The following is a 21,134-nucleotide window of genomic DNA, read 5'->3' on the forward strand; positions in this document are numbered from 1 at the left end:
GCGCCACTTTTTTCAGTGCACGTGACATACGCGCCCGCGCGTGTTGTGGGTTGGGGCCGCCGTGCCTTGTGCCACTCGGCGCGATGGACCGGCCCGACGCTGCGCCTGCGCATGCCGCGGCCCACACCCCCATGCGAGGAGCCGCGACGCCACTCAAGACGCCGCTGCGCACGCCGCTGCGCAGTCTGGATCAAACATCGACCACGCCCATCACGCCATTCGAGAAGATCGAGGCGCAGAAAGAGAACGTCCAGCCCCGTGCGCGCGGGCGCAGTGCGCATGCGCTGAGCACGGCGCTCGGCATGCCCCCGAAAGAGCGGCACGATGTGCTAGCCGCGCAGCGCCAGGCGCACGAGGCGCACGTCCACAGCGCCGAAAATGCCGAGGCGGACGACCCGCTCGAGGCCTGGTGCGCCTACGTCAAGTGGTGCATCGACAACTACCCCGACGGCAAGAGCGCAGAGAGCGGCATCGTGCCGCTCCTCGAGCGCGCCACGCGCACCTTCCGTGCGTCCGAGCAGTACCGCCACGACTCGCGGTACCTGCGCCTGTGGATTCTGTATGCCCAGCACACGGACGTGCCGCGCGATGTGTTCCAGTTCCTCCTCGCAAACGAGATCGGGACGAACCTCGCGGGCCTGTACGAGGAGCTCGCGAACGTGCTCGAGGGCGACGGCGCATACGATGAGGCGGACGAGACGTACAAGCTCGGCATCGCGCGCCGCGCGAGCCCCCTGGACCGCCTCAAGCGCCGCTACGGCGAGTACCAGCAGCGCATCCTGAGCCTCCCTGAGCTCTCGGACGAGCCACGCACAAACTACGCACAAGCACTCGCGCGCGCCATGGCCAAGGCCGGACGCAGCGTGCTCGGCACCAAGACAGGCCGCGGCGAGAGCCAGCCGGCGAATGTGCTCGGCACACACCAGCCGCTGTCCAGCGCGGCGCCACGGCCCAATGCCCGCACGATGAACGTGTACTGCGACGAAAACGACGAGGCGCCCAGAGGCGCCCGCGCCGCATGGTCCGACCTCGGCCACGCGCCGACGCGCCACAAGGAAAACCAGCTCGGGGCGCGCACGCTCCAGCCCCTGCCCCAGAGCGCGATGACGCCGCGCACCCAGGCGCGCGCACTCGAGGTGTTTTGCGACTCGGACGAAGATGCCAGCCCCCGCCGCACGCCGCGCGCGGCCGTGCTGGGCCAGAGCGCCCCCAGCGAGGCCGACCAGCTGCGCCGCCAGCCGTTCCTCCACTACAGTCCCCAGGCGCTCCAACCGCCGCCGCGCAGCGCGCCGCGTGCGCCGGCGCCCAAGAAGCGCAGCGCCAAGCCCGTGGCCGAGCGCCACGCAGCGCCGCTCGAGCGCCTGTACCCCGGCGTAGACATTCGTGCGTACGTGCAGGACAAGGCGCGGCCGCTGCCCCGCACCGCCGAGCGGAGCCTGGACGAGGTGTACGCGGAGCGCCACCTGCCCGCCACGAGCGCCGCGGATCCGTGGGCGTACCTGGATGCGCAAACGGGCGAGTGGTGGCCGCGCCGGGAGGCGCCGCGGCGCGCGCCGAGTCCGACGGTCGTGACCAGAGCGGCGATCCTCGAGGTGGACAGCATGTTCAACGGCGACAGTGAGGAGAGCGAGAGCGACGACAGCGAGAGTGGCTCCGACGAGTCGGTGCGGTACCCCGTCATGCCGAGCGAGGAGAACGACGTGCCGCCGACGCCGCGCGCCGCGCCGCCCGACGCGCTCGGCGGTGGCCCGTCGCGCCTGCCGTTCCAGCCCCTGACACCCATCACGGAGCGCACCGAGGTGAGCCGCGCGTGGGAGACGGACACGAGCGGCGCCGTGCCCGAGGCGCCCGTGCCACATGGCGGTCTGCGCGCGCCGCCCAGCGCGCTGCGCCTCCCGAATCCGTGCTCGCCAGCGGACCCTGAAGTCGTCGCTGCGCTGCTCGCCAACTTGGCGGTGCCGCTCGGCGCGCTACCTGGCTACGTCGACGCGCCGAAGGAGCTGCAGGGTGTCCTGCCCCGCCTCCAGGCGCGCGTCGGCAAGGACAGCACGTCGCGGCGTGCGTCGGTCGGCGCGAGTGCGCACGAGCTCGCCGTGGCCGACATGCAGCTGGGCGTGCGTGCGCAGCTGGGCGAGGGCGGCTACGGCACCGTGTTCCTCGCGCAGGACCTGAACGAGGCTGTGCCGATGGCTGGCGAGGCCGCGCCGTCGTACGCGGAGGTCGACGCCGACGACGTCGACGAGATGGAGCGGCGCCAGCTGCTCGCGCTCAAGATGGAGTCGCCGCCGAGCGGGTGGGAGTTCTACATTCTCGAGCAGGTGCGGCACCGCCTGGCGCCCCCCCTGCAGCGCAGCGTCGTCGGCGCGCGGCGCTTTGTGTGGTGCGAGGACGTGTCGCTGCTCCTGCTCGAGTATGCATCGAAAGGCACACTGCTCGAGCTGGTCAACCAGGCGGCCGCGGCCGGTGTGAGCAGTGCGCTCACGGGCGCCGGTGCCGGTGGCGTCGAGGAGGTGCTGGCGATGTTCTACGTGATCGAGCTGTGCCGCGTCGTGGAGGGACTGCACACGGCCGGCTTCCTGCATGGCGACCTGAAGATCGACAACTGCATGATCCGCGCGGACGACACGGACGAGTGGAGCACGACGTATGCGCCGGACGGCGCGCACGGGTGGGCCGCCAAAGGCGTCACACTGATTGACTTTGGGCGCGCGGTCGACCTGTGGTGCTATGTGCCCGGGCAGCGGTTCGTGGCCGACTGGGCGCCGGGCGCGCAGGACTGCATCGAGATGCGCGAGATGCGCCCGTGGACGTACCAGGCCGACTACTATGGCCTCGCGAGCATCGCGCACTGCCTGCTATTCGGGAAGTACATGGACACGACCTCGTCCGTCGCGGACGACGGCCGCGCGCGGCACCGGCTCCAGCAGCCGCTGCGCCGCTACTGGCAGACGGACCTGTGGACGCGCTTCTTTGACCTTACGCTGAATCCGACGCTCGCGGGCGCGCTGCCGATCACCGAGCCGCTCGCGGCGCTGCGGGCCGACATGGAGGCGTGGCTCACTACGCACAGCTTCCACGCCGGCAAGAACCTCAAGGGGCTGCTGAAGAAGGTGGAGATCTGGGCGCTCCGGCGTGCCTAGCCGCGGCGCGGCAGCGCGGCGTGCTCGGCGTAGTGCTTGGTGCCCATCTCGCTCAGGCGCGAGAGGAGGCGCGCAAACGCAAAGAGCTCCTCGTCGCCACTAAAGATCGACGCGCCGCCAATGTCGTCCATCGTCAGCTTCAGGTCGTCCATGAGCGCCCGCATCTGGTCGCTCGTCGGCTTGTCCATAGCGCGCGTACCACTAAACACCTTCATGAGCTCGACCTCGGACGTGCACCACAGGCGCGTCTTGGCCTCGTACGCGGCGTCGATCAGCGTGATAAAGCGGCGCGCGAGGTCGCGCATGTCGAGCGTCATCAGCGGGATGTCGTCGATGAACAGGCACGGAAACTCGCGGCACAGCGCGATGTAGTCCGATGCACTGCGCGGCTGGCCGCACAGCTCCATGAACGTGAAGCGCGCGGCGTTCGACGTCGACACAGGCACATGCAGCTGGCGGCCCCACACACGCAGCGTGCGGTCCTCGATGGCCGGCTCGTCGCTCGTGAGGGCCTCCCACTCGCGCTCGTACGCCGCGACGCCGGCCGCGTCGCCGCTCAGGAAATACGTCTGGTACCGGTCCTGCGGCACGGTGCGGTAGTCCGTGCCCGAGTTGAGGTCCGCGACGCGGTACTGCGTCTGCAGCAGGTGGATGCACGGCACGAAGCTCGACCGCTGGATACCATTCTTGTACAGCTCCGACGGCGGGCGGTTCGACGTGATGACCGTCACGACGCCGTAGCGCAGGAGTCCCTCGAGCAGGCGGCGCAGGATCATCGCGTCGACAATGTCCACGACCTGGAACTCGTCAAAGCACAGCACCTGCGTCGTGCGCGCAATCTCGCGGACGACCGGCTCAATCGGGTCAATCTCGCTGCCCTCGTGCGCCGCGCCACCGGCGCCACGCGTCGGCGCCGCGGCCGAGCTCGACGGCGACTCGCGCGGCGTCCCCGCCTGCCCCACGATCCCCGACGAGCGGTGGTACTTGGACTTGTAAAAGTGCGAGCGCTTGTGCACGTCCATCATGAACTGATGGAAGTGGATGCGGCGCTTGCGCGTAATGTGGCCCGGCAGCGTCGCATAGAACAGGTCCATCAGCATGCTCTTCCCGGTGCCGACGTCGCCATACAGATACAGGCCCTGCGGCGCGCCCTCGGGGCGCACGGCCTCCTGCGGCGGCGGCGCACGTTGGAAGAGGCCCGCCAGCGCACGCAGCACGCCCGTCGGCTTGGCCTGCTTGGCCTGCTCCATCGAGCCGGCCTCCTGCTCAGGCAGCGGCAGGAGCGACAGCAGCTTGCTCGCCAGGCCGCCCTCGCGCACCTCATCGACGAGCCCCTCCTCCGGCTCCGGCACAGCCGGCTGCTCGTACGTCTTGAGCTGCTCGTGCAAGTGGTCCAGCAGCCGCACGATGCGCCGCTGGAAGTCGTCGGACTTGAGCTCGCCGGCTGCCACCTGGCGCTCGTATGCGACCGACGGCGTCTCGCCCGTAGGCTGGCTACTCGCAAGGCGCACCGTACACTTGGGGCCATGCGGCGCCCACGGCGCGAGGCACCGCGAGCGCACCACCCGGCCCAGGCCCAAGGCAGCGGACATGGACGGCGGAGTGCAGGCGGCCGCCCCCGATATCCGATCGGGCGCCGGTTGCCCCGGCTCCTGCCCATGCCGATCCTCGTGGTGCCGAGCGCCACGGCAGCGCGCCTCGAGCGCCTGGCCGCACGCGAGGACGTGCCGAGCGATGTGCGGGAGGCACTGCGGTCGCAGATGGTGCGTGTGCCCCTCGGTGGCCACGCGCCCGCGGATCCGTCGCTCGCGCACGCCGAGGGACGCGTGCCGCATACGCTGCTCGTGCAGGTGTCGCAGTGGGCGCGCACCCACGACGACGCGTACACGCTCGCCTCCCTCCTGCGCGGCGCGCAGCTGTACCATCCTCCGCGCGCCGTCTATGAGCGGGTACGTCGCCATGGCTTACCGCAGCCCAAGGAGCTCGACGCGTCGCTCGAGGCCATCCGCCGCGCGCACGAAGAGAGCGAATATGCCCGCATGGTCTCTCCAGCGCCGACGCAGCCGTCCGCGGCGCCGTACCGCCTGTCGGGCGGGGCCGCGCCGCACGCGGTGCGCGCGGAGCACGAGGCATGGCGCGAGACGCGCACGCAGCTCAGTGCCCTCGTCAATATCCTTCTCAGCATAGGCGCCGTGGCGACCGCCGTATGGTGGGGCGCAGGCAGCCGCGACAGCCTCTGGGTACGTACGCGACGCTGACCCCAGAAAGCGGCCGTGGCCTTTGGCGCTGCGCTGCTCGTAGGCACAGCCGAAGTGGTTCTCTATGCACGCTACTGGCGCGCTACGGAGCGGCAGCGGCGCACGCGGCGCGCGCGCGCCGCGCGACGGCCACCACGCACGCCTACGCCGGCGGCTTGCCCGCCTTGTCCGCCCCCGCCGCACGACGCGCCGCGAGGATGAGGTCGATGACAGCGTCGACGCCGACATCCTGCTTCACGCTGGTAAACACGGTCGGGCCGTGGTCGCGCATCTTGTCGGCGTCGCGGCGCATGACGTCGAGCGAGGCGCCTACGTGCTCGGCCAGGTCGATCTTGTTGATGACGAGCAGGTCCGACTGCGAGATGCCGGGGCCGCCCTTGCGCGGGATCTTGTCGCCCCCCGAGACATCGATCACGTACACGTGGAAGTCGGCCAGCTCGACGCTGAAGGCCGCCGCAAGGTTGTCGCCGCCGCTCTCGACGAACAGGAGCTGCGTCTCGTACTCGGCCTGCAGCTGCTCGAGCACCTCCATGTTGGCCGAGATGTCCTCGCGGATCGCCGCGTGCGGGCAGCCACCCGTTTCGACCGCGCGAATGCGGTTCGTGTCCTGCAGCGCCGCATTGCGCACGAGGAACTCCTGGTCCTCCCGCGTAAAGATGTCGTTCGTCACAACGCCGATGTTGTAGTGGTCTCGCAGCTTGCGGCACAGCGCCAGGAGGAGCGCCGTCTTTCCAGAGCCGACAGGCCTGCTGTAAGTAGATCAACGCACCCGCCAATGCCCACGGTGAACGCACGCTCGTTCCAGTGGCGCGCCGCATAGTTCGGGAGGTCGCGCTCGCCGAAGCGGCCGGGATGCTCCATGATCTCGTGCGTGTGGCCGTGCTCATGGCTGTGGCCGTGCTCATGGCTGTGGCCGTGCTCGTGGATCGCAGGCGCAGGAGCGCCCGCGCCGTTCCCGGACTTGAAGGCACACACGTCCGACATGGTGGATGCAAGCGACGGGCGGCGCCCGGTGTGCTGACTCATCTATGGCTACTCCCACTGGGGGCCGAGAATGTCGTAGCGCTTGCCGCGCACGGCCCACAGGCCCCAGTTGGCCTTGACGGCGATGCGTGGATCAAAGTCGGCTGCGGTTAGTTTCGGCACGTACCAATGGCCCACTGCTGGCTCGCAAACACATTTTCGCCGGGCGTGAGCAGCCAGTCAAACTCGCCGCTGACGCCGTCCACCGACTCGAACGCCAGCACGTCGCGCTCCACGTCGGCGGGCGAGAAGCCCGAAACGAAGAGGGCGCAGCGCGTCGAGAGGATCTGCCCGAGGGACTGCGCCCACTCGCGCTGTGCCTGCACGACCGGGGCGGCCTGCAGCGACGTAAAGGCGCCCTGCTGCGGACGCAGCGCCACGACGGCGGGCGCCGGCTCGTCGGACGGCACGTCGCCGCCCGCCGGGTTCTTCGCGACCTCAGTTGGGCGGAACGAGCTCTGGGGCGCGTCGTCCAGGGGCGCGTGCTTGGCAAAGTACGTGTCGCGCGCCTCCTGCGTGCGCCGCCTGTCCTCGCGCTCTTCGGCCCGCAGCCGCGCCTGCTCTTCGACGGCAATCACACTGGGGAAGCCAAAGCCCGGCGCGAACGCAAAGAACACGTCCGTGTAGGGATCGAACGGCTCGAAGAACGAGTGGACCGTCTCGTACGTCGTCTGGATGGCCGTCAGCGTGAGGTTCTCGGACACGGCGATGCTGCGCGACGGGAAGGGGTACGGCGTCGCGCGCTCCTTGTACATGGGGTGATTCCACGGGCTCGGGACGTTCCGCGGCAGGATGAGGGCCTCGGGGCCGATCAGAAACACGTGGATGGGCACCTTCGGGAACATGTACGAGATCTGGTTCCACACGTCCGGCGGAAGCGTCGCCTCGGCGCGTGCGCCGACGACAAAGATGCGCACGGGGTCGAGGTGCGGCCGCGAGCCAAGCTCGGGATGCAGCGTCTGACGCAGGGCTGCGGTTAGTGGGGCAACGTACGGGCCAGCGAGCGGAGTCCCTCGTGCGTGAGGCGCGCGTTGCGGCGCGTGTACGGGCTGAACTCGTGCAGTGCACCGACGATCGTCATGGGGAATGTGAGCAGCTTGGAGACGTGGCGCTTGCTGCGCTCCGCTTCGATCGAGGGAAAGTTGCGCGTGTAAAAGTACTGGTCCCAGCCGGACAAGTTGACGGCCGCCTCGTGTGGCTGGCTGCGCGGCAGCTGGAACTCGCTCATGGGGCGGCCGCTGCGCAGGTCGTGCTCGTCCTCGTTGGCCTCGCGCAGGCGCGGCACGTACCGCGCATGCTCCGTATCCTCACGCCACTCCTTCTCGGAGTAGTGCGTGGGCCAGCCACAGTCGGGGCATTCGAAGTTGACGAGGCGGCGCTCGCCATACTTGGCCATGCTCACGGGGCACGGCGCGAGCGAGCGGATGCGCTCGCCGCGCGCGCGCATCGACGGGATCGGCGACTCGGACAGCTTGTGGAACAGGTTGTCGGGCGCGAGCACCGGGACGGGCGCGGGCGCCTTGGCAGGCGCAGGCGCGCGCCGCTTGAACAAACCAAACAGGGATCGCGTCACAGACGGCATCTCGCGCGTGAGCACGCGCGGACGCACGCTTGCCAACAGGCCCGCACTGCGCCTCATGGCCGAGAACAGAGAGAGGGACGACGGAGCGCGGTGCATGCGATTATGTCAGCGAACCCAGCGGCCGGCCGCGTCGTCGGTGGCGTTCGCTGCAGCGATGGAGCGTGCGGCAGCGGTGCGGCGTGCGCGCATCGAGGCGCTGCGCTCGCTGCGTCTCGCGGAGGAGGCGGGCGATACCGAGGCTGCGTCGACCAACGAGTTTGGCCAGGCGGTCAAGCGGAGCTACCGCACGAGCGAGCCGCCCGCGTCGGCGCTCGGTGCAGCGCCGACGGACACGGTCGAGATGGACGTCGACGGCCTGCAGGCGCGCGCCATCGCCGAGGACCGGGCGCGCGAGGCGGAGGAGCTGGATATGACGAATATTGCGCCGCGCCGGCCCAACTGGGACCTGCGTCGCGACTGGGAGGCGCGGCAGCAGCTGCTCGTGCCGCGGACGCAGGCGGCCATCCACACGCTGCTCGGTACGTAGGGGCTACTCACGCAGTGCAACGTGTCGGGGCGCGCGAGGCAGACGCCGCGGAAGTGCTAGCGAATGAGGCGTAGTCTATCGACGGTACGGGATCTGGTTCTGCTTCTCCTGGATGAGGTCGTACAGCGTGCCGCGCATGTTGCCGTAGGCGTCCTTGACGAGCCACTGGGCATGCTGCGCCGCCTCGCGCTCCGAGAGCTCCGTCTTGAAGCGGTCGCGCAGGCGCTGCATCGTCGCAGGCCCCTTGAACGACGGGAGCTCCGTGCCGAGCATCAGGCCGCACGTCGCGACAATCTCGTCCGCGAACGGGCGGCACGCGAGGAACGCCTTGACGACGAGCTGCTCAAACAGCGCAAAGCCCGGCGAGTGCGGCCCGCCCATGACCTGGACCATCTCGTGCGTGAGCTTGAACGAGTACGGCTCGAAGCGCATGCCGCCAGGGCCAATGTCGAATAGGAACCCAAAGTCGATGTGCACGAGATAGCCCTCGCCGTCGACCATCATGTTGCCGTTGTGCCGGTCGCGGATCTGCAGCAGGTGGCACACCACCGAGTACGCCGCCATCGACTGCACAAAGTGCAGGCGCGCACGCTGGAACGGCACCGACTGCACATCGCCGTAGCGCTGCATGAAAAAGGTGGGCAGGTCGTTGATCTTCTGGCGGCCCATCTCGTCGCGCGACGTCGCGTTCGGCACCACGTCAATCACACCGCACCCGGGGCTCGTCGCGGTGACGCGGTACGGGTCCAGGTACACGCCCAGCCCGATCGCCGAGAAGATGTTCTTGAACTGCGCGATGACCTGCAGCGCCAGCAGGTCCTGCCGGCAGTCGTCGCCGACCTTGAAGATGGCGCTCTGCCACACATCCACATGCGCCGGCGCATCAGGCTCCCGGCGCTCGTGCTCCGCCAGGGGCCGGCGCACACGGAACGTGGCCATGAACGGCGCCTTCGCCGCACTCTGCAGCGGGCGCCCGCTGTGCCGGTCCAGGTCCACGACGACGCCATCGGGGTTCGACGGCAGGTACACGCCCTCGAGCACCTGGATCTGCGCGAGCTCCTCGTCGATCTTGGCCTTCTTCTCCGGCTTGCTCTTCTTGATGTAGGGCTTGAGCTTGCCGGAGATCGACGTCACCTCCTGGAAGAACGTGAACTCGCGCTCGTAGAACGCCTGGGCCTCGCCCGACAGCTGCGCGACAATCTCGCTCGACAGGCGGTCGAGCGTCGGCTTGAGCGCATCCTCGACCTCGCCGAGGTCGTCCTTGTGCGTGTTCGCCTGCATGTTCCACAGGATCTGGTGGCAGAACAGCTGCGAAATGCGCGACGTCTTGCGCACAAAGTCGGCGACGTACCCCAGCGAGTCGTCCCGCAGCGTCTGCACCAGCTGCGGCACATAGAAGAACACAAGGTCGATCGGGTACGCCTCGAGCGCGCGCATCGCATACTGCAGCACCAGCGGGTCGCGCGCGCCGCCCGCGGGCGTCAGCCGCCCGACCGCGGCCACGGGCGGCTCGGGCGCCCACAGGTGCAGCCACGAGCGCGCACGGCCCTCGGCAGGCGCCGCGAGCAGGTACGCGACCGCCTCGGAGCACGCGACGACGCGGTGCGGCGACGCGCGCACGAGGCGCCCCAGCTCCGTGCGCAGCGCCGGGTCGCGGAAGCGCGCGCACAGCTGCACAGCGACGCGGCCATCGATGAGCCACGCCGTGCGCAGATCCGCGAGCGTCGCCTGCGGCGCAGGCATCGCGCACGACTCGGTCGGGTGCCGCCACACGAGCAAGCGCGCCTCCTCGCTCTCCAGCAGCAGCTGCAGGAGACGCAGCTCCGCCTGCAGATGCGTGAGCGCCTGCGCGAGCGTGCACCGCGGCGCCAGAGGCTGTGCGCTGTGCAGCGTGACACGCGCAGGCGGCGCGATCGTCGCGGTAGCGACGAGCGAGTCGGCCCGCAGCGTGGCGCCCCGCAGCGCCGCGCCGACCGAGCGCAGCAGGCGCAGCTCCTGCTCGGCGCGCCGCAGGTCGCCGCCAAACGACCACGTCGGCGGATGCGCGAACCAGTCGAGCAGCAGGCGCGCGATGCCGTCGCGCAGGCGCGCCTCGACGAGCACATCAACATGCGCCGCAGCGAGCACGCGCAGTGCGAGCGACGCCAGCGCGAGACGCGGCGCACGCATCACGGGGTGCGCACTCAGCCGCGGCGCCGACTCGACGATGTGCTGCACGAGCCACACAAGCACACTCATCAGCGGCGCGCTCGACGCGCCAAACGACGCCAGCACATCCTCGAGCACCTGCAGCACGAGCATGTGCCCGGTCAGCAGCTCGTCGGCCCGCTGCGCCTCGAGCGCGACTGCCTTGTGGTCCAGCGCCGTCATGGACGTGGGGCGCGCCAGCGGACTGTCGGCCCGCAGCGTCGTCGCGTACAGGCCCTGGCGCGCATCCGCCGTGCGCGCCCAGCCCTGCGCGATCGCGCCGACCAGCGCCACGAGCGCGGACGGGCGCTCGGCGAGCACCCACGTCCACACCTGCGTCGCGGTCGTGAGCGCCGCCTTCGTGCACACGTGCATCGGCACCAGCACGAGGAACGACACGAGATCGAGGTCCAGCGGCGTGCGCTCGACGACCAGCGCGCCGCCGCGGTACAGCAGCGCGGCGAGCGCGTCGGGCGAAGGCGCCGCGCGCTCGAGCGCCGCCGCGAGCGCCGCACGCACTTGCTCGCACTCGGCCTCGCTGGCCGAGCCCATCGCGCCCTGGCTCGCGCCCTGCACGAGCAGGTCGTGCGCGAGCGGGCCGGCGGCGTCGCCCCGCACCTTCGACACGCCAATGGGCTGCGGCCGCCCGCGCGCATAGTCCAGCGCGAGACTCGCGCCGAGGCCGTCCGCGGACGCCTCGTCGTGCAGGTAGCGCAGCAGGGCGCCGCGCAGCGTGTGGGGCGTCGCCTCCTGCGCATGCGAGAGGAGACGGCGCACGCGCGCGAGCACCTCGCTCAGGCGATCGCGCCGCTCCGCGTACAGGTCCGACACGTCGATGCTGATGTTCGCGATGGGGGAGCGGTACGTGTACGCGGGCATGTACGCCTCGTCCAGCTCCGCATCGCACGCGCGGCCGAGCAGCGCCACGAGCTCGAGCATCGTCACCACCACATCAGGGTGCGCGAGCACGGACGGCAGCACGGACGGGAGCCGCTCCAGGTACAGGTGCGCGAGCTCGCGGACCTCGGCACGCGCGTGGCACAGCGCCAGCAGCACGTTGCGCACCTCGTCCGCGAGGACGCCATCGACCGCGTGCGCGTGCTGCCGGTCCGCAGCGTGCGTGACGAAGGCGTCCAGCACGCGCGCCGCCACCTCGCACAGCGGCGCGGCCAGAGACGACGACGCTACGCCAGGGTGCGTGAGGTACGCGAGCGCCATGGACACGCGCCCGCACGCCGCGCGCCGCTGCTCGACGTCGAGCACGGCCTGCACAAACGCCAGGCGCGCGAGCGAGAGCGTGCGCACGGACTCGAGCGCACGCGCGCCGAGCCCCAGCGCCTGCCGCACCGACGCGGGCGTCGCGCCGAGCGTGTCCTGCTTGAGCACGCTGTGCGTGTCAATATCGTCGTCGACATAGTTGCGCACACTGTCCGGCAGGAGCGTCGGCGTCTTGAGCGCGAGCACATGCAGCGCATCGCCCCGCGCCGCAGGCGCACGGCGCGTCGCGCCGCTCAGCGACAGCACGACCCACGCCTGGCGGAACAGGTACACGAGCTCCGTCGGCGCGTGCAGGTGCACCTGCACGTCCTCGTGCGCGACGAGCGTCGCAACGGCCGGCAGGAGCATCTGCACGGCCTCGCGCGCCGCCGTGCGCCCGCCGTGCGTGTGCAGGCCCGCCTCGACCAGCAGCGCCAGGTACACGGGGATACATGCGGCCTTGCGGCTCGCGCCGTCGGGCGCTGCATCGATCTTGGCCGCGCGCGCCTCAGCAGCCGCATCGAGGACGCGCGCGAGGCGCAGGAGCGCCGCAGCGACGCCGCCCAGGGGCAGTGGGCCGTCGCGGCGCAGCGCAGCGCGCGCCGCGGTGCTGAGCGCGGCGAGCACACTGTCAAAGCTGGAGCGCGGCGCCTCGGGCGCAAGCGCCACGAGGCGCAGGAGCACGAGCGACGGCGAGACGCGGCTGTGGCCCTCGAGGCGCTGGAGCAGCAGCGACACGACCAGCGCGGTGAACGACGGCGTGCGCAGATGCAGCGCGAGGCCGGCCACGACGGTCAGCGTGCTGTTGACGAGCACACTCGCAGGCGCCGCGCCAGCGACGACAGTGTCGCGCGTCAGGTGGTTCAGCAGGGCGTACGTCGTCGAGACGGCGAGGTCGGTCGGCTCGGCGCCGCCCGCACGCATGCACGCCACCAGGCTCGCCGCCGCGGTGTCGAGGAGCGTCGCCCCGCTCGCGAGGTCTGCCTCGAGGAGCTGGAGCGGCAGCGCCGTCCAGCGACGCACATGCGCGAGCAGGCCCGGCACCTGCGCAGGGTACACGCGGCCCAGCACTGCGACGCCCTCGAGCGCCGCGCGCTGCAGCGATGCGTCGTGCAGGGGCGCCTGCTCGCTCAGGGTGCTCCGCACGATATCGAGCGCTAGCGCTTCGGCGCCGGGCGCGCCCGCCGCGGCCGCCAGCACGAGGGCCTTGAGCGACGTGCACAGCGTCTCGCCGACGTACAGCTCCGCCGGCAGAGCGCCGCCCAGCGACAGCGCTGCGACGGCCCCCTCGTACGCACGCACAATCGTCGGCACAGGCTCGCTCGCATCGAGGGGGCGGCTCGCCGCGCCCTGCACCTGCGCGCGCCACGCCGACGCATAGGCCGGCGCGTCGCGCGGGGCCGCGGGGCCACACAGGCCCTGCGCCAGGAGGGACGCCATCGCGCCCAGCGCGCACCGCGCGACAAAGTGGCCGCTCAGCGGCGTGCCGAGGCGCGCATAGTGCTCGAGCAGGCGGTGGTGCGCGGCGCTCTCGTGTGGCACGCCCTGCGGCGCCGGCGGGGCGCCGCGCGCCTGAGCGACGGCGCGGCACTGCTGTGCGGCCGCCGCCTGCTCGGGCAGGACGACGAGCGCGGCGTCGAGGCGGTGGACGACGGCGGCCTCGACGAGCGGCGCGAGGGACGCCGAGAGGCGCGTGAGCGCGCCCGTGTCCCACGGGAACGCCACGTCCTGGATCGCACGCGCGACGCCGTGCACCTGGGGCACGCAGCGCATCGTGCTGGCCGCTGAGGTGTCCGTCTGCAGCTGGTGGCGCAGGCCGTCGACGAGCTGCTGCACGGCCTGCAGCACCGGGAGCCGCGTCTCTGGCACGCACGCGCCGATCTTGAGGAGTGTCTCGACGTACGTGTACGCGAGCTCGTCAGGGAGGGGCCACTGGCCCTGGCCCTGCAGGCTGCCATCGAGGTCCGTGTGCGGCAGCTGCGCAGCGGCGCTGTACAGTGTTTGGGCGACGCGCTCGAGGTACGTGTACGCGGCGTCGTGGGCAGGCGCACCGGACGCCGCCATCGCGTCGGCCGTCGCTGCAGCGAAGCGCGCCTGCGCCAGGTTCGCGCGCACCGACGAGACACTCACAAAGGCGTGCTCGCTCGACGACGCGCCGCTGTACTGCAGCGCGGCAAAGTCTGACTCGTCCAGCACGCCAGCAGCTGCATCGCGCGCAAGGCAGGCCGCTAGGTCATTCAGGATCAGTGTGTGTGTCGGCTGGTCGAGACTGGCGTGAGCGCCGTCCTACGTACAAGTCCATCGTGGGCGACTCGCAAGGCCGGGCGTGCCGCGACGATCTATCACGTGCGAGCGACCGCCGCGCACGGCGCGCCGCCCGAGCCGCACGGCTAGGCGTGGGTATAGCGCTGCATCCTTGCGCACACGTCCTTGAGACCGAGCTCGAGGGCTTGGAGCGCGCGTGCGTCTTCGGGCGCCAGCGGCACGAGGCCCCCGACGCAGAGCGCCGGCGGCAAGTCGAGCGAGAGGTACAGCTGCGCGAGGCCCGTCGCGGCGGCTGCGTTAGCACAAGGACGTACCGAGTCGCTGGGCCATCGGCAGCGCCGCCTCGCCGTCGACGCGGTACAGGCATGTCCCGGTGGTAGACGCCCGTGTGCCTGCGGCCGGCAGTGTCATCGCGACGCTCCAGTCGCGGCCCAGGCGCCCGGCGGGCGCCGCGCACGCACGCTCCGACGCAGGCTCGGTCGCCGCGCCGGCCATGTCGGTCGGTGCGCGCGCCTCGGCGCCCGCCTCGGCCGCGGCATGTGCGTCCGTGTCCGTGTCGCCCGGCGGCGGCGCCTCGTTCTCGCCCGTGTCGTCCGGCACGGCGCCGCACCATAGCATCATACTATCGCGCATGGCGACGCACTGTACGCCAAAGGTGCGGTAGTGGGCGTGCGGGACCCGCACGAGGAACGCGCTCGTACGCATCCCGGCGGCGGAGGGGAGGGCCGGGCGCGGCCGAGGCGTGGTAGTGCACGTGATGCCGCGTCGCCTTTCTTCGTACGCCCACGACGATGCTGGGAGGGCCCTTCCGCGCAGCGCTGGCCCGCGTGTACGCGGTGCCGAGCGTGCGTATGGCACACAGCGCTGCAGGAGCCATGTCGCTGTCGACGCACCTGAGCCCGCCGGCGCCGGAGCGCGCCAAGCCCGCGTCGCCGACGTACTACACGACGAAGCCGTCGTACATGGACACGCTCCAAATGCTGGACCAGCTGACGCGCGAGGTAAAGCGCGCGCTTGAGCAGGCGTATGTGCTTGCGCCGAATGCGCGTCCGCCGCCACTGCCGCGCGGCGCCACGGTGCCGTGGCTCTCGCGTGAGCGGCTGAGCAGCAAGCTGGGTATGGCGCTGCGCGCGTCGCAGTACAGCAGTGTGTCATCGCGCCTGTCGCTGCTCCTGCGCTACCGCGAGGTGGCCGTTGCGCACTTTCTGCGCGATGCGGAGCACACGAGCGCCCACGAGCGCGAGCTTGTGCAGCAGGTCGTCGAGGTGCTCGACTCGTTTGCGAGTGAGCACCGGCGCGAGCAGCTGGCGCACCAGGGTGCATCCGAGTCGGGCGGCACGTCTGCGCGCGGTCTCATCGACGAGCAGGGCCGCGCGTACGCGCGCGGCCGCCGGAAGGAGAGCAGTGCGCGTGTGTGGATGGTGCGCGTGAAGGACGGCGTGCCCGCGGGGCAGATCGTCGTGAACAACGCGCCGCTGCATGCCTACTTCATGCGCACCGCGCACCGCGAGCAGGTGACGTGGCCGCTCAAGCTGGCCGGCGTGCTCGGCATGTACCACGTATTTGCCATTGTGCGCGGCGGCGGCGCGTCCGGCCAGGCAGGCGCGCTGGCGCATGGCCTTGCGAATGCGCTGGTCGCGGCGCTGGGCACGGCCGAGGGCGAGCAGGCCGCCGAGATCCAGGCGCGTGTGCGCCATGTTCTGGCGAAGGGTACGTACAGCTGGCTGACGACAGACGGCGTGCTACTGCGTGATCCGCGCATGGTCGAGCGGAAGAAGCCGGGTCTCGCCAAGGCGCGCAAGGCCTACACATGGGTCAAGCGCTAGTTACAGCACTGCGGTGAGTTTATAGCACACGTACTTCGTCGCTTCTTGGGGCGCACGCCGCCGATTTTGATGGGGGTCTTGTCGGTCATGACCTTGACGAGGCCGCGCACGGTCTCGCCCTCGCTGGCCTGGAACGCCCGGAAGACGGCCTCGCGGCCCTGGCCGAATCCGTTCCAGAGCACCTCGATGCCATTCACATGCCACCGCTGCCGGTTCGCGCCGATCTGCTGGAACACACGCACAGCGGCGCGGTAGCCGGCCTCGTAGCCGGAGCGCGCGGCCTTGCGGAAGCCGACGCTACCGCCGCTCGCGCGCGCGAGCGGCTCGCCGGTCGGCATGGTGAATGTGACGATCGTATTGTTGCGGGAGGACTGCACATGCAGGCGGTGCGGCTGCGTGCGGCCGCGCGGCGACGGTGGCTCGCGCGACGTCGGCGGCACAGGCTCCGCGCGCTCCGCCGCGTGCATGCCAGGGAGCGGCGTGAATTCCACGGCCGAGTCGACCGAGACGGTCGGCCCGGCGTCCGCCTCCTTGGCGGGCGCAGCAGGCTCCGCCGGCGGCGCAGGCGTCTCGGAGTACATGCGCACAGGCATAGCGATGCGCGCAGGAGACACAGGAGCACGAGGCCACAGGGCCAGCGGCCGCGCGCGAACGAGACGCCGGAGCATGGGGGCCATCGACAAGCGGCGCGACGCGGCGGCCCAGGAGCGAAGAAAAGGAGCGTGTCACGTGGAGCCTGGTAGGCCGCCCTCTATGGATCTAGCAACAGGGCCCCGACGCGCGCCGCCCAGCACGCCGCACGACGGCGCACGCGCCGAGGCGGAGCGCATGCGCCTCAGGCATCGACAGAGACGCCACGCTCGCGCAAATAGTCCTTGGCAGTCTTGATGTCCTGTGCGTAGTAAGCATCGCGCGGCGGCGCCACGTACCAGCAAGAGCTCGTCGTACGCCTGCGGCGTGTCGTTAAAGTTGTACAGGCCCCAGCCGACCTGGAAGAGCAAGTAGGCGCCGGTGCTCACGAGCACCCACCACGGCAGCTGCGCGTCAGTGGCGCCTACGCACCGTTGGCAGCACGGCGTCCGCCACACTCGCCGGCACGAGTGGCACCGGAACGATCCCGACGAGGAAGATCAGGTATAGCAGCGCGGCACAGCCCGCGAGCATCGCAAAGCGCGTCGCCCGCGTCATGAGGAGCACAACGGGCGGCGTGCGGCGCCGGGCTGTCACCTCCACGCGGAGCGCTCGGCCGACAGACACTCTGGCGGCTCGACGCGCTCCGCGCGGCCAGGCACGCGCCATGGCGTCCAAGTGGACGAGCTCGGCCAACGAGGCGCTGTGCCTGCGCCTGGACGGTGCGCCGTCGCCGCGCGACCGCGTGTTCCATCCGGACTTTACGTACCCCATCTTTGGAGAGGCCGAGACGATCTTTGGGTACCAGGACTTGCATATCCACCTCTCGTTCGCCTCGGGCAGCCTGCGGCCCTGCCTCGATGTGCAGTACAAGGCGAAGAACACAAAGACGACGGCCAAGATCATGGATGTCGCAGAGACACTGAGCGAGTTTCTCCCCGCTGACGAGCTCGTGGCGCCGGGCGAGTGGCCGGCCGTGGTCGAGGCAGAGCGCGCGTCGTTCCAGCCGCATGGCACGCGCGTAGGCAGCTATACACGCCAGGACAAGAGCCGCGGCGGCGGCGAGCGCGAGTTTGTGGTCTTCCGCGCTACCTTCGACACGCCCGGCTTCCGCGCGTGGCACGAGCGCGTGCAAATTTTTGCGCTCCTTTTTATCGAGGGCGCCTCGTACATTGACGACGACGATACGCGCTGGGAGTTTTACACGCTGTTTGAGCGCGTACAGGATCGTGGCGAGTCCTGGCACTTTGTGGGCTACACGTCGCTGTACCGCTTCTGGTGCTGGCCCGACCAGACGCGACTGCGTCTCAGCCAGTTTGTCATCCTCCCGCCGTACCAGCAGCAGCGCCACGGCTCGGAGCTGTACAAAGCTGTATACGACGCGGCGCTGGGCGATGCATCGATCTGCGAACTATCGATTGAGGACCCGTCCGAGCGCTTCGACCGCTTGCGCGACTCGTGCGACCTGGCGCGCCTCCAGCGCGACGCGACGCTCGTGACGAAGCTCGCCGCGCCGATGGACCGCACTTGGTACCGTGCCGCGCGCACGCAGTACAAGATGGCGCCCCGCCAGTGGGCGCGCATACTCGAGATGCTTGCGCTCGTGCGCCTCGACGACGAGCCGGCCAGCCTGCAAGCGTACCGCCTGCAGGTCAAGGCGCGCCTGTACGGCGTCAACCGCGAAGTCCTCGACTTGCTGCCGCGCGAGCAGCGCCTCGAGAAGCTCCACGAGACGTTTGAGGCCGTCGTCGACGAGTACGCGGAGATCACCGGCGCTGACATCCCCGAGGCCCTCTTGGCGCGGCCGGCCGCGCCCGGCGAGCGCAAGCGCGCCGCAGACGCTGGGGCTACGACGAGCAAGATGCCTCGCCTGCTGTAGGTTCCCTAGGGCGCAGTAACGCCACATGCACACACGCGCCTTCGCCCTCCCAGCGCTCGGACGAAGGCGCCTGCGGCGCACGCGCTCGCCGCGCACACGCGCGCTCCATGGCCTCAGCGACCCAGCCGACCTGCGTGAGAAGCGACAGGTCGTTCGCGCGGTGCGGCGGGAGGCACTGCTGCACGTCGATATAGGGCACTTGCATGCCGCGGCACTCGCGAATGGCCCGCGGCGTCGGCTCGTCGAACGGCACAAACAGACGCGTGTCAAACAGACGGAAGACCACCTGGTCCACACGCAGGAAGAAGCGCTGCAGCACCAACAGACTCGTGGGCATCACACGCTGCGTGAGTCGCTAGTACGCACCACCTTGACATGGAGAAGGCTGGAGCCGTTATCTCCCAGCTCGTCCTCGTACAGTACAATGTCGTCGTAGAAGAGAATCGGCTCGCCACTCGCGGCGCTGAGGCGCTCCACAGGGATGCGATCGCGCGCAGGATCCGTACCGAGCTGGAAGGCATCGTGCCAGGCTGTGCGGCGAATTGGCGACCGCGGGTCATGGACGTCGTCCGGTGCTGTCGCGCCAGGCATGCCGGGCCACGTACTGGAGTAGGTCCAGTCGTACTGCTTCGTCGACGTGAGCGACGCAGAGGACCCGCCCTGCGCAGCAAGCGCAGCTCGCCTGGACTGCCCCCACTCTTTCGCGTACGCGACCTGAATACCGCTGCGCGAGAGCGTGCGGTGCGGGCGCGCATGGGGTCCCACTGCCTGGGCGGCTGGCTCGCACTCGATCGGAGTAAGCTGCTGCTCAGGGCGCACGCCATCGATACATCGGAGAGCACGCACCGCATCGAAGCAGTAGGAAAAGCCGCTACGCGCATGCTCGAGCGTCAGTGCATTGTGAAGAAAAGGCATTTCTGGAAGTGGGACATCGAGCTTCTCGGAGAGCGCCTCAATATCGCTAGCATTCGCAATGCGACCGTGCGTCACGCGCACCGTCCAGTCGCCAATGACGATGCCGCGCTCCCATACCTGCTCTGGAGGCACGGTCTTGCCTGCATCGCTGCTCGATCGCGGACACTCATGCACCTTGTTCTCAAAGAGACGGTGCGGTACGCGCGCGCCACGGGGGGCGGGCCTGCTCGGCAAAGCGGCCATGTGGTGGTGCGGGGACCGCACCGCGGCCGTGCGCTCCTCCCACCACGTGATGTGCCGGCCGGCCGCCGGCCGGTCGTCGCCGGGAGGCCAAGCGCCGTGCGCGACCACAGGAGCGCTACGGTGCGCCAAGGATGTTTGCGAAGAGAAGAGAAAGGCCTGTGTGCGCACGGGCAGTTCGATGTCGTCTCTATACACTTGAGCTGATGGCGCGCCGAGTGGCTACGCGTGGTACGCTGCAGTCCGTCTATAGTGTAGGTAGGGTGATTACGGTGCGTCGAGCGCAACGCGACGTGCCGCAGGCACAGGACGGTGTCCCGAGCACCGCACACCGGCGCTGGGCGACGACCATGCTCCGCGGCTCCGCCACATCATCATGCACGTGAGCCGATGCGCACGGGCGCCTGACCTAAGCAGATGCGTCGCACGGCCCGTGGCCGCCACCGAAACCACCATGAGCACTTCGAACAAGGCTTGCTGCACGATCGCGCCCGTTCAGACCGACTACCAACCTAAGGGCACGTACGAGGATATCGCTAGCATCAAGACGTACGTGGTTGGCCCGAAGGATGCCAAGAAGGTGCTGCTGTGCATCTACGACATTTTCGGTTTCTGGGCCACCACGCAGCAGGGCGCCGACCTGCTGGCCGACAGCCTGCAGGTGAAGGTGATTATGCCCGACTTTCTGCGTGACCACCCCTGGCCGATCGATGGATTCCCGCCGCGCAATGAGGAAGAGGGTCAGCGCCTCGGCAAGTGGTTCGACACGATCGCCAGCATCCCCGACCGCCTGGGCGACATTAAGAACGTCGTGGCGGAACTGAAGAGCCAAGGTGTGGAGAAGATCGGCCTGTATGGCTTCTGCTGGGGCGGCAAGATCGTCAGTCTGAGTGGCGACGAGGGCACGCCGTTCGTCGGTGTGGCGCAAGCGCACCCCGCCTTCGTGACCCCCGAGGACGCGAAGAAGGTGACGGTGCCCCTCGCCTTCTTCCCGTCGAAGGATGAGCCGAAGGACGATGTGGATGCCTACTGGGCCAACTTCACGCAGGCGCACCCGGAGCTCGTGGAAAAGAGCCGCTTCCACCACTACACCGATATGTTCCATGGCTTTGGCGCTGCGCGTGCCAACCTCAAGGACCAGGACAACTACTTTGCATTCCAGGACCTGTACACGCGCCTGGGCGACTTTTTCAAGCCCCTCTTGGCCTAGCTTCGTAGCCTAGTCTTCCCCCGACTCGATCTCGATGGTCTCGCCGCCCGAGCCGTCCGCGTACATTGTGCCGACCTGCACGCGGCCGCCCTTGGCACGCACGATTTCCTCGACGGTGCGCGGCTCGTCTTTTGAGTCGGTAAACCATCCCAGGTTGTCTGCAATGAGGTGCCTGCCGTGAGCCAACATAGACATA

At 69.7% G+C, this 21,134-nt stretch overlaps 13 protein-coding genes across 13 annotated transcripts; 6 read left to right on the top strand and 7 right to left on the bottom strand.

The window, feature by feature from the left end:
• Nucleotides 1-83: 83 nt before the first annotated feature.
• Nucleotides 84-3,140, top strand: MSY001_1856 (uncharacterized protein; the record flags this gene model as incomplete). Its single annotated transcript, XM_018883680.1, has 1 exon — nt 84-3,140. One exon carries the CDS (start codon nt 84-86, stop codon nt 3,138-3,140), a length of 3,057 nt encoding a protein of 1,018 aa, XP_018740415.1.
• Nucleotides 3,137-4,668, bottom strand: MSY001_1857 (uncharacterized protein; the record flags this gene model as incomplete). The annotated part of the gene is made up of 2 exons (XM_018883681.1): nt 3,137-4,630; nt 4,657-4,668. The coding sequence occupies 2 exons, from the start codon at nt 4,666-4,668 to the stop codon at nt 3,137-3,139; spliced, it is 1,506 nt and encodes a 501-aa protein (XP_018740416.1).
• A 130-nt stretch (nt 4,669-4,798) lies between these two features.
• Nucleotides 4,799-5,398, top strand: MSY001_1858 (uncharacterized protein; the record flags this gene model as incomplete). The annotated part of the gene is made up of 1 exon (XM_018883682.1): nt 4,799-5,398. One exon carries the CDS (start codon nt 4,799-4,801, stop codon nt 5,396-5,398), a length of 600 nt encoding a protein of 199 aa, XP_018740417.1.
• Nucleotides 5,399-5,540: 142 nt separating this feature from the next.
• On the bottom strand, nt 5,541-6,382 carry MSY001_1859 (uncharacterized protein; the record flags this gene model as incomplete). Its single annotated transcript, XM_018883683.1, has 2 exons — nt 5,541-6,147; nt 6,360-6,382. 2 exons carry the CDS (start codon nt 6,380-6,382, stop codon nt 5,541-5,543), a joined length of 630 nt encoding a protein of 209 aa, XP_018740418.1.
• A 48-nt stretch (nt 6,383-6,430) lies between these two features.
• On the bottom strand, nt 6,431-8,060 carry MSY001_1860 (uncharacterized protein; the record flags this gene model as incomplete). Its single annotated transcript, XM_018883684.1, has 3 exons — nt 6,431-6,525; nt 6,549-7,391; nt 7,415-8,060. 3 exons carry the CDS (start codon nt 8,058-8,060, stop codon nt 6,431-6,433), a joined length of 1,584 nt encoding a protein of 527 aa, XP_018740419.1.
• Nucleotides 8,061-8,157: 97 nt separating this feature from the next.
• MSY001_1861 (uncharacterized protein) lies at nt 8,158-8,529 on the top strand (the record flags this gene model as incomplete). The annotated part of the gene is made up of 1 exon (XM_018883685.1): nt 8,158-8,529. The coding sequence occupies one exon, from the start codon at nt 8,158-8,160 to the stop codon at nt 8,527-8,529; it is 372 nt and encodes a 123-aa protein (XP_018740420.1).
• Nucleotides 8,530-8,604: 75 nt separating this feature from the next.
• MSY001_1862 (uncharacterized protein) lies at nt 8,605-14,275 on the bottom strand (the record flags this gene model as incomplete). The annotated part of the gene is made up of 2 exons (XM_018883686.1): nt 8,605-14,242; nt 14,268-14,275. The coding sequence occupies 2 exons, from the start codon at nt 14,273-14,275 to the stop codon at nt 8,605-8,607; spliced, it is 5,646 nt and encodes a 1,881-aa protein (XP_018740421.1).
• A 754-nt stretch (nt 14,276-15,029) lies between these two features.
• Nucleotides 15,030-15,991, top strand: MSY001_1863 (uncharacterized protein; the record flags this gene model as incomplete). Its single annotated transcript, XM_018883688.1, has 2 exons — nt 15,030-15,926; nt 15,959-15,991. 2 exons carry the CDS (start codon nt 15,030-15,032, stop codon nt 15,989-15,991), a joined length of 930 nt encoding a protein of 309 aa, XP_018740422.1.
• Nucleotides 15,992-16,064: 73 nt separating this feature from the next.
• Nucleotides 16,065-16,657, bottom strand: MSY001_1864 (uncharacterized protein; the record flags this gene model as incomplete). Its single annotated transcript, XM_018883689.1, has 2 exons — nt 16,065-16,072; nt 16,099-16,657. 2 exons carry the CDS (start codon nt 16,655-16,657, stop codon nt 16,065-16,067), a joined length of 567 nt encoding a protein of 188 aa, XP_018740423.1.
• A 242-nt stretch (nt 16,658-16,899) lies between these two features.
• MSY001_1865 (uncharacterized protein) lies at nt 16,900-17,252 on the bottom strand (the record flags this gene model as incomplete). Its single annotated transcript, XM_018883690.1, has 3 exons — nt 16,900-16,956; nt 16,994-17,101; nt 17,127-17,252. 3 exons carry the CDS (start codon nt 17,250-17,252, stop codon nt 16,900-16,902), a joined length of 291 nt encoding a protein of 96 aa, XP_018740424.1.
• A 109-nt stretch (nt 17,253-17,361) lies between these two features.
• MSY001_1866 (uncharacterized protein) lies at nt 17,362-18,573 on the top strand (the record flags this gene model as incomplete). Its single annotated transcript, XM_018883691.1, has 1 exon — nt 17,362-18,573. One exon carries the CDS (start codon nt 17,362-17,364, stop codon nt 18,571-18,573), a length of 1,212 nt encoding a protein of 403 aa, XP_018740425.1.
• Nucleotides 18,574-18,686: 113 nt separating this feature from the next.
• Nucleotides 18,687-20,080, bottom strand: MSY001_1867 (uncharacterized protein; the record flags this gene model as incomplete). Its single annotated transcript, XM_018883692.1, has 5 exons — nt 18,687-18,703; nt 18,750-18,787; nt 18,822-18,916; nt 18,940-19,846; nt 20,061-20,080. 5 exons carry the CDS (start codon nt 20,078-20,080, stop codon nt 18,687-18,689), a joined length of 1,077 nt encoding a protein of 358 aa, XP_018740426.1.
• Nucleotides 20,081-20,182: 102 nt separating this feature from the next.
• MSY001_1868 (uncharacterized protein) lies at nt 20,183-20,938 on the top strand (the record flags this gene model as incomplete). The annotated part of the gene is made up of 1 exon (XM_018883693.1): nt 20,183-20,938. The coding sequence occupies one exon, from the start codon at nt 20,183-20,185 to the stop codon at nt 20,936-20,938; it is 756 nt and encodes a 251-aa protein (XP_018740427.1).
• Nucleotides 20,939-21,134: the final 196 nt, after the last annotated feature.

This window comes from Malassezia sympodialis, genomic scaffold (genome assembly GCF_000349305.1).
Source record: "Malassezia sympodialis ATCC 42132 genomic scaffold, msy_sf_9, whole genome shotgun sequence".
Taxonomy (NCBI): Eukaryota; Fungi; Basidiomycota; class Malasseziomycetes; order Malasseziales; family Malasseziaceae; genus Malassezia; species Malassezia sympodialis.